Source organism: Varanus komodoensis, unplaced genomic scaffold (assembly GCF_004798865.1).
Source record: "Varanus komodoensis strain SLA01 unplaced genomic scaffold, ASM479886v1 scaffold74, whole genome shotgun sequence".
Taxonomy (NCBI): Eukaryota; Metazoa; Chordata; class Lepidosauria; order Squamata; family Varanidae; genus Varanus; species Varanus komodoensis.
This window is the reverse complement of record NW_025336401.1, coordinates 991,931-1,000,991: the sequence shown is the minus strand read 5'-3', so window position 1 is coordinate 1,000,991 and position 9,061 is coordinate 991,931. Positions and strand designations below refer to the sequence as shown.

General features: G+C 65.9%; 1 protein-coding gene across 1 annotated transcript; it reads left to right on the top strand.

Moving 5' to 3' along the window:
* The first annotated feature begins 352 nt into the window (after positions 1-352).
* Positions 353-7,166, top strand: GJB1 (gap junction protein beta 1). Its single transcript, XM_044452774.1, has 2 exons — positions 353-596; positions 5,918-7,166. Exon 2 carries the CDS (start codon positions 5,918-5,920, stop codon positions 6,755-6,757), a length of 840 nt encoding a protein of 279 aa, XP_044308709.1. The 5' UTR covers positions 353-596; the 3' UTR covers positions 6,758-7,166.
* Positions 7,167-9,061: the final 1,895 nt, after the last annotated feature.

Here is a 9,061-nt window from a genome sequence, read left to right as displayed (position 1 = left end):
CACCAGCTGTTTGCCTCCCTCTGTCAACGGGACCTTGGAATGCAGCGTGCGAGTACAAGGGTTAATGTTTACAGGCGGAATCTGCTTCGGCAAGCGGCTGGGAGGCTTCCAAGACACCCTACAGTCCCTTGCCTGGGTGGTGGCAACTAATGCCAGGCGGTGCCCAGGCAGGTGGGCAGGCACTGGGCAGAGGAGGGAGCCAGCCCTCCTGTTTTGGAGAGGGCGCAGCTTCCCTGGAGGGGTGTGGGCACAAGAGGCTGCGTCTGCAGCCCGGGGAAAGGAGCCCGTGCGGGCCTCGGAGTTGCGTGGACCAAACTGGTTGGGCTCCACCTCCAGGGCCACCTGTGGGCAGGGCAGGCGGGGCCAGGCACACACCTGGAGACTCCTCTGGGCTTCGGGGGCTCCAGGGGAAGAGAAGAGCAGCCTTCTGGGCGGGAGAGGAAGGGCATCTGCTCTTCCTTGGCTTTCCCTAGATGGAAAGGGGCAGGGAAAGGGGAGGAGACTCTCGCCCAGTATAAAGGTTGGCAGACTGGCTGGCAAGAAGTTTATGCTGGTGGCTGTTCGGCTCCGCCTGCCTCTGCTAAAGGTGAGTGAGGGGTGCGCGAAGACGCTGGCTGGGAACCAGGAGGGGGCTCGGGCAATGCGCAGGCTGTGCCAAAATCCATTTCTCTGTGTGTGTTGCGGGGGGAGGTGGAATCTTAGAGTTTGCCCTCAAACCTCAAAATCCAGGATTCAAGCTTCATGGGGAAATGCCGAAGTGGGATAATCCAAATACCCAAAACCTAGTCCGTTTCTTACCTCTTTCTGTGTTGTTGTGTGGCTTGTATAGGGAAATCTCAGTTCTGAGTAATTTTTCTCAGCTTCAGCTCCAGCTCTGGAAGTTAAACAGAGGAGTAGATTGCCAGGCCAAGAGTTCCTGAGCCAGTCCAGTGTAGTGCAGACCTTAGTATTTGTTGCTGTATTTAACAGCCTGAGAATGCACATTTCTAGTCCTCATGGGGGCTTGAATGCTTCAGAGAGAGAGATTGTGGCAACAACTGGCTGGCTGGGCTTCCAGGGAAAAGGGCCTCTTATTTCATTGCATTTATACCTCACCTTCCTTCTTCGTGCAAAGAACCCAGGGTGGCTTCCAAGTTCTGCTCACAATTGAAAACAACAACCTGGGAGGTCGGATAGGCTGAGTGCGAGTGCCAGGCCCAAAGCCATCCAGTGGGAGTCATGACTGAGTGGAGCCAGAGCTCGGGTGGTCCCCGCTTCAGCCCAGCAGTGCAACCACTAGGCCACACTGCAGCGATCTTTGAGTCTCGGAATTCTGCTTTTCGTGGCTCAGGATCCGGTTTTTCCATGGCTGAAGCAAAGGACATTGGAAGATCCCGAAGGCTCATCCAGTCCGCTCTTCCATTCACATGGAGGCCAACCAGCCTCTCCCTGGAACCCTCAGGCAAGATGGGAATGCCACAGCCTCCTCCTGCCCATGTTCCCCAGCAGCTGGGGTACATGGGCATCCTGGTGGCACTATGTAAACTAGGATTCCCAGCTTCTTTATCCTTTGTGGATTTAATCCTTGAATAGCCATCTGAATACTGCAGTTTAACTGTGTGAAAGGGGTGTCCTTCCAGTTTTCCTGACCCTTCCACCATTCAGTTTCACAAGGGGAGGGAAGCCCCCCCACCCGCTCCTCATTTTCCCCAGCTGAAGTGTCCCAGATGTTGGGACCTTCGGTGCTCACGAAGCTGCCCCAGCCCGGGGACCGTCCTTCCTTCCGGGCAGGTTACCCCGACCTCCTCGGGAGGAAGAGGTCTTGAGGTCGGCACCGAGCCAACCCCACCTGCAGCCGAAGGGACGGCAGCCTCAGGTGGACTGTGGGCCGTGTGACTGCTGGCCTCCGCCTGCCGGCGCGGCTGCAACGTGCCCGGGCACAGGAAGGCGGCCTTCGGGGGCAGCCCTGCTCTCCCCGTCCTGCTAGGCCGGGAGACCCCCAGGCCAGCCCCTTCCCAGGTCCCAGCGGGCTCCTTTGCCTTTGGCCTTCTCCCCCACGGCGGAGCCCGGCCCGCGTCCTTCCCGGTGCCGGTCCAGTCCCTGCCCACAAAGCGTCCTGCCGGGCCACACTGCCATCCCCGTCCCTCGGTGGCGGCACGCGGAGCGCTGCCCTCGGCCCCCGGCCCTCTCCCCAGGAGCACCCTGGGAGAGGGCCAGTGGGGCCAGCAGTGGCTGGGCCGTGGCCCTCGGGGGGTGGCGCCAGCCGCCTGGCTTCTCTGCCGGCGGCGTCCAGCAGCTGCCAAAGAAGAAAGTCCGCTGGGCTCTGTGCAAAGTCAGGCCCACTTCTAAAATCCCAGATCCAGCCAAGCTGGGATCGATAATGCCACGAACGAGGCGCAGGAGAGGAGGACACCAAAGCATTCCAGAGGCGAGGGCAGGGCGAGCCTCGACCAGCTCGGGCAAAAGCAGGTGCCGGGGGGGGGGGGGCCGCCCCCCTGGGGGGCCGGCCCGGCGCCTGGCCCCGGGGGGGGTGGGGGTGGCCCCGGGCCCCCTTGCCCCGGGCCTGTAGGGGGGGCCCCCCCCCCCCCCGGGACTCTCTTCTCCATCAAACTCCCCTACCCCCTTCCTAGCAGCATGGAGAGCACTTTTCCGGTGAGCGTCAAATGCAGCAGAACCCCGCAAACGGAAGCCCACCTTGCTCCCGGGACAAGGAGAAGTGAAGCTGGGCTGCTGCCCGTGTGCCTCCCTCCGCCCCCCGGGAGGACAGGGCTGCTCCTTGCCCACACATCGCTCGTGGGCGGGGGGGCAAAGGGAACTTTGCTCCCTGGCCACCCGTGGCCCTTGCTCTGCTGTGTTTGAGCTGGCTTAATGGTTACCTGCCCACTGTCCCAAGCGGCCGCAGCCCCGCCGCCTGCACCACAAGGGGCGGCGGGGAGGGGCTCTGCGTGCTCTTGGTGGCGCCAAGCGCCCTCCCGGCCTCTGGCCCCTCTGCCGGCCTGCCAGCCCCAGCGGCCTCGTTTGGGCACCATCCCTCCCGCCGGGCAGCCCCTGGACAGACGGGCCACCGAGCACACCTGCCCTTGGGCAGCGTAGGGCCTCCCCCCCACAGCTGCCCCCCCCTCGTGCCGCAGGGGCACCTGCCCGCATGCGGCGGGGGTCCCTGCGGAAGGCTGGCCAGGGCCCTGCCCGTGCCAAAGCGGGCAGCTCCAGCCACAGGCTCCAGCCCTGCGCCGCCCTTTGAGACCGCATGCGCGTGACGGGGGGGGGGGGTCGCCCTCCCGACTCCTGGGACTGAGAGCCCCTTTGTGTCCGGCCAAGCTTGGCACTGGGTTCCGGCCGCGCTGACTCTTTTCCGCACCCCGGAAGGAGACGTGATCGCCTTCCTTTTCGTGGAACACGGTGCAGCTGACGCCAAGAAGCGTCACGGCAGAGGCAGTTGGCGTGTGTCGAACAGCCTGACCTCTGGCCCTGGGGACAGCAAGCGCAGCCTTAACTCTTCCCTCTCCCTGGGCAGGGCGGGGCCATGCCTCGGAGGCCCATCAGGGCAGCCCGCCAGGAGTGGCCTGCCGTCCCGGGGAAGCCATGAGGCCCCGAATGCCCACCGCAGGCTTCTGAGCCCCGTTGGGGAGGGAGCGGACCCTGGGCAAGGGGGCAGCCCCGGCGGAGCCTGGAACCCGGTGTCGCTGTGGGCAGGGCAGCCGGGGAGCCACACACAGGCACTTTGTTTGGCGAGGGTGGGCGGACGTCCGGGCGGGCAGGCGGCCCGAATTCTAAAGTGTGTTGTTTCGGGCTGATAAAGGGCCCATTGTATGCAAAGCAGTTTAAACAGCAGTGTCCCGAGCTGGGCACAGAGTGCAGGAGGCATGTGCCTGTAGAGGCAGCCGGCGGCCGCCGCAGCCTCGGGACAGACCTGCCCGCCCCGCAAGGTAAGCAGCTGGTGCCAGGTCCCCACAGGGAGGGGTCTCTGGCTCGGGGTGGACCGCGCAGCCCCGCTTTTCACCCAGGTAATGGAGGACGGGGTGGGGGGCTGCCCTGGGGGTGCAGCCAAGGAAGCCCCCTGGTCAGGCAGCCGGCAGCAGCCACTGGCGGGGAAGCCCCAGTCCCCGGAATCCGTGACGCCGGGGAATTTTGCACGTTGCCGTCCCGACAGAGCTTGCGGGTGTCCTTCCAGCGACCGTGCAGGGCAGGGCAGGGCCACCGTCGCCGCCTGCCGGTGGGGGCTGGGCGGAGGGCATGTGGCCAGCCCGAGGCCCCGGCCCAAGACGGGCTTCCGGGGCCACCCTCCACCCGGCCTGTGCACTGCCCACTCTGGCGCGCCGGGGATCCGGAGAAGAGAGCCCCACCTGCCTGGCACGGGCCCGGCGGGGCATCTTGCGGGACAAGGAACTGGAGGCCGTGTGTGCCCGGTCTTCATCCCCAGCGGAGGGGCTGCTGCGGGTGGGGGCGGCTTGCGCAGCACCAGAGCGGGGTTTTGCTGAGCCCCCGCAATGCGGTCTCTCTGGAAGGGCTGGTGAGTCCTCCAGCCGCCAGGCGGCCGCCGAGGGAGGGCAGTGCTGGGGCAGGCGGGGTGGGCTGTGGGGGGAGCTGGGGGGGGCACGGCACACGGCCCTCCGGAGAATGGCCCCCTCTGGGCAGCCGGGGGCTTCCATTGCCTTCCTGTCCTCCTGTGGGCAGGCCTTTTGCCATGTGTGGCCGCTCGGCGGGCCGGTCAACGGCTGGGGCCGCACCTGAAACGGATCAAGGGCCCATGAGAAGCTGTAAGGCACGGAAGGCCGGTGGGGAGCGGGAGAGGAAAGGGGGTGGTGTGCTTCGCATGGGGAGCAGTCCACCTGGCCGGCTCACCTCCTTCCCCGCCACAAAAGCCTGAAATCCCAGAGGGGCTCTCCTGAGGGTGTGGCCCGGCCTTCTGCTCCCCAAAACACCCTTGGCACCAGGCCGAGAGCCGTTGCGAGCCAGCAGCGCCGTTCCAGAGCCGGGGAGCCTTCCCTGGGGCTGTTCCTCCACACCCACCGCCCATGCCTCCGGTAGCAGCCGGGCAGGACGGAGCGGGAGGGATGCAGCGGCCAGAACAAAGGTGCATGGAGAGCTGGCGCCACTCCCCAGGACTGCCGGCCCGAGCGAGCCCCGGCCGTTCCAGTGGCAGGCTTGTGTCTGGGCCCCCCAGCTGCCCAAGGAGGCTCCCGTATTCCGGCAGATGCCCTCTTTCCCACACTGTGTGGGAACAGCTGGGTGTGCCGTGATGTGTGCAGAGTACAAGTCAACGTCTTTTGCACAGACGCTGCACAGCCCAGTCCAGCCATTGTTAAAAAAATGAACTTAAAAAAAAAAAAACTTTCTTATCAGCGGGTGGGATTACTGCGAAATGGCTTTTGGGGCTGACTGGGGGGAGTTCAAAGGGGTCGTTCAGTGCGCTGGGCTCAAACCTCACCTGTGCCCCTTACTTGAGGTTTGGGGCAGGTGCCTGGCCCCTTGCCATGCCTCCTCTGGCAGCCATCTTGTGCTGCGCAGCGCCCTCCGGTTGCCAAGAGGAGCCCTGCCCTAGGTCAGAGCGCTCCCAAGATCAGTTCAACTGGGTGAAAGCTGCCAGGTGAGGGTCAGCACCTGTCCCGAAAACACGGCGCACGAAAGCCGAAGAAGCTGCAGTGGCAGCGTCTTCTAGGCGCTTGCGTCGCATGCCGTACAATGTGCCAGACTGCCACGCTGGCCACAACCGGTGAGCTTCGCCCCGAACACGTGGCTTGCGGGCCTGCGGCCTGCTCTGGGAGGCACTGCCGTGCCCAGTGGAGAGGATGTGGCGACCCGCATGCCGCCAGGGGGTGCGTGAATGACCAGCACACGTGGGGGGAAGAGGCCTCGCCGCCCAGCGGTCCCACGACCCTGTGGGTGCCTGCTTCTGGCCCTGATGGGATTGCGCCTCTCCTTCCAGCCGTGAGCAACCATGAAGTGGGAAGGCTTCTACTCCCTGGTGATCGGAGTGAACCGCCACTCCACGGCCATCGGCCGCGTGTGGCTCTCCGTGGTGTTCATCTTCCGCATCATGGTGCTGGTGGTGGCGGCCGAGAGCGTCTGGGGGGACGAGCAAGCCTCCTTCACCTGCAACACGCAGCAGCCCGGCTGCAAGAACGTCTGCTACGACTTCTACTTCCCCATCTCGCACATCCGCCTGTGGGCGCTGCAGCTCATCCTGGTGACGACGCCGGCGCTGCTCGTGGCCATGCACGTGGCCTACCAGCAGCACCAGGAGAAGAAGCTGCTGGTCATGGCGGGCCACGGGGACGCCAAGCACCTGGAGGAGGTGAAGAAGCACAAGATGCGCATCTCGGGCTCCCTGTGGTGGACGTACGTCTGCAGCGTGCTCTTCCGCATCCTCTTCGAGGGCACCTTCATGTACATCTTCTACATGATCTACCCCGGCTACCAGATGGTCCGGCTGGTCAAGTGCGACGTGTACCCCTGCCCCAACGTCGTGGACTGCTTCGTCTCCCGGCCCACCGAGAAGACCATCTTCACCGTCTTCATGCTGGCCACCTCGGGCATCTGCATCGTCCTCAACGTGGCCGAGCTGGTGTTCCTGATGGCCCGGGCCTGTGCCCGCCGCGTGCAGCGGAGCCGGAACCCCTCCTCGGGGAAGGGCTCCTTCCTGGGCCACAAGCACAGCTCCGAGTACAAGCAGAACGAGATCAACCAGCTGCTGACGGAGCAGGACGGCTCCCTCAAGGACCTTCTCCGCCGCAACTCGGGGCTGCAGGAGAAAAGCGACCGCTGCTCGGCCTGCTGAGGGCCAGGACCGCCAGGCCCCTTGCGCCCCGGCCGGCCGGAGGACCCTCCACGGGCCGCCGCGGGAGGAGCGGTGGCCGCCCGGCCTCCCGGCCTCCCACGGAGCTTCGCTCGCCCTCCCGACAGCGCGCCCTGCTCCTGCCAGCCCACGGGCTGCCTGAGGCGCCCCAGCGCAGCAGATGCGGGGCGCCTGGTGCAGCCACGGAATCCGCCCTTCGTGGGGACTGCGCAGGAGGAGGGTGCGACTTCAGCCCCTCACCCCGCCCTGCCCCCCGTTCGCCAGGGACCGGGAATCCTTCCCTGCGCTCTGTACGCCTGCAGTGCCTGTCAGGCTGGGAAGCCTCAGCAGCAGAGCTGCATCGGTCCCCCCTCCCGGGCGCCTGCCGCACACGGACCCCCAACCTCCCTGCTCACGCTGGCGGCAGCTCCCAAGAGGAGGCCGGGCTGTGGATCGGGACCGCTGGAAGGCGGTCCCTGCTGTGCCTCCTGCACCCAGGATGGGCAGGGCCTCTGGCGATTTGAGGCCGCAGAATTCACGGGGCGCCCTCGGTCCCCTTCGGGCAGCCTCTGCAGCTTGTGTCCTTCCCCTGCCGCCCTGTGCTCAACCCCCCCCCCCCCTTCCCCCCCCCCCCCGCCTTGAGTGCCAGGGAATCGCAAGCAGCTGGGCCCAGGCTGGGCAGCGCCCGCCTCTCCTCCTGGGCAGCGCTCCACAGGTGCGGCCGGGAGGAGAGCGAGCAAGAGGCAGCGCCTTCCCCTTCACCACCACCACCAGGTCTTGCTCGTCAGGTGGATTGCAACAGGACAGGGAGCCCTCCCCCCAGAAAACCTGCCCCCTGCCGCTCTCTTTCAGCAGGGGACCCGAATGCCTGCCACACATCACTGTTCCACAGCAGTGACAGTATTAAAGAAGGTTTTACAGTTCTGCCATCGGCTGCTTTTCTTTGTGGGTTTTGCCTACAGCTTACAATGCACGTGCCCACGGGACGGTCCTCACTGCTCCGAGGCCCCAGAAATTGCAGGCATCCTATGTGGGGCGGGGGACAAAGGCACTCTTGGCTTGCCTTTCCTCCTGCCCCACATTATTCAGGAGAGGCGCTTTCCCCCGTGCAGCCACAGTGGGGCTTTTTGGGGGGGGGGAGGCTGGAGAGGCTGGGGGAGCCCAGTCCAGGCCTCCCCAGCATCTTTGCCCTTCCCCCTCCATGTGCTCCTGCTCCTGACTTTGGAGGACACCTGGCCCAGTTCTTTCTGCACAAGTGGGGCAGGGTGGGGTGTCCAATCTCCAGTCCCCCTGAGATTGGGGCACCGTTCCCCCCCCCCCGTCCTTGGATCAGGAGACCAGGACTACCCCACGGCCCTTCAGCTGCGGCCAGGGCCAAAGGGCCGCTCCTGCTCCTTCATGTCCCAGTAAGAGGGTCGTGGCGCAGTCCTCTCACAGCCGCAGCACGTGGGGGACACATGCGCATGGGTGGAAGAGAATTCCCCGCGGGGGCTGGCCACCCGGTGTGCCTCCCCCTGGCCCTTCTGCTGCACTGGGAGGCGGGTGGAGAGGGGCCCCGGGTCGGGAGGGGTGAGGATGAAGGCCGGCCCGATGGAGAGGCGGGGGGACCATGGCCATCCCACCCACGGTGTTTTCCCTGCCATGGGGACACGCTGCAGGTCTGCCGAGCCCAGTGCTCTCTTCTGGCCAAGCCGCTTGGCCAGAGCGTGTCGGTGCCCGGCGCCTCCCACCCAAGCCCGGTCTGGCCCAGGGTTCGCGAGGGGCCGTATCTCTAAGGAGCGTGGTTTGGCTTGTCCAGAGGTAAGCAGAGGTGTCGTGAAGGTGGGCAGGCTCCGCACCTGCAGGTGGAGATGGGCAGGAGGGCTTCGGGCAGGGCCTCGGGGTGGAGCACAGCCGCCCTCCGACGGCCTCCCCTCCTTGGCGTGAGTGGCCCAAACCCTGCAGAGCCCGACCGCGGCGTGTTGCCCGGGAAGTGTGTGGGGGCACGGGGACACACAAGCCCTCCCCTTCCCACCCACGCCCCAGCCCCCCATAGGGGTCGGGGTAGCTGTAACGTTGGCCAGCTGGCCGGCGCGCTTCTCCCGGGGTTTCCGAGGAGACACGGGTCAGGCGGGGGCCGGGGGCCAGCGTGCGTCCCGCAGAGTCACCTTGCTGTGAGGCAGCAGGCGGGGCCGAGAGGAGGGGCAGCCAGCGAGGGCCAGCGGAAAGTGCCTTGCCCGAGGAACGGGGCGACCTTCCCAGGACATGCGCGCTCCCAGAGGCAGGTCACTCCGAGGTCCCACGCGCCGCAGCGCCGGCGGAAGCACG

Excerpts from the sequence above, each read along its gene's own strand:
- GJB1 (XM_044452774.1), top strand. The coding sequence starts at position 5,918 with ATGAAGTGGGAAGGCTTCTACTCCCTGGTGATCGGAGTGAACCGCCAC.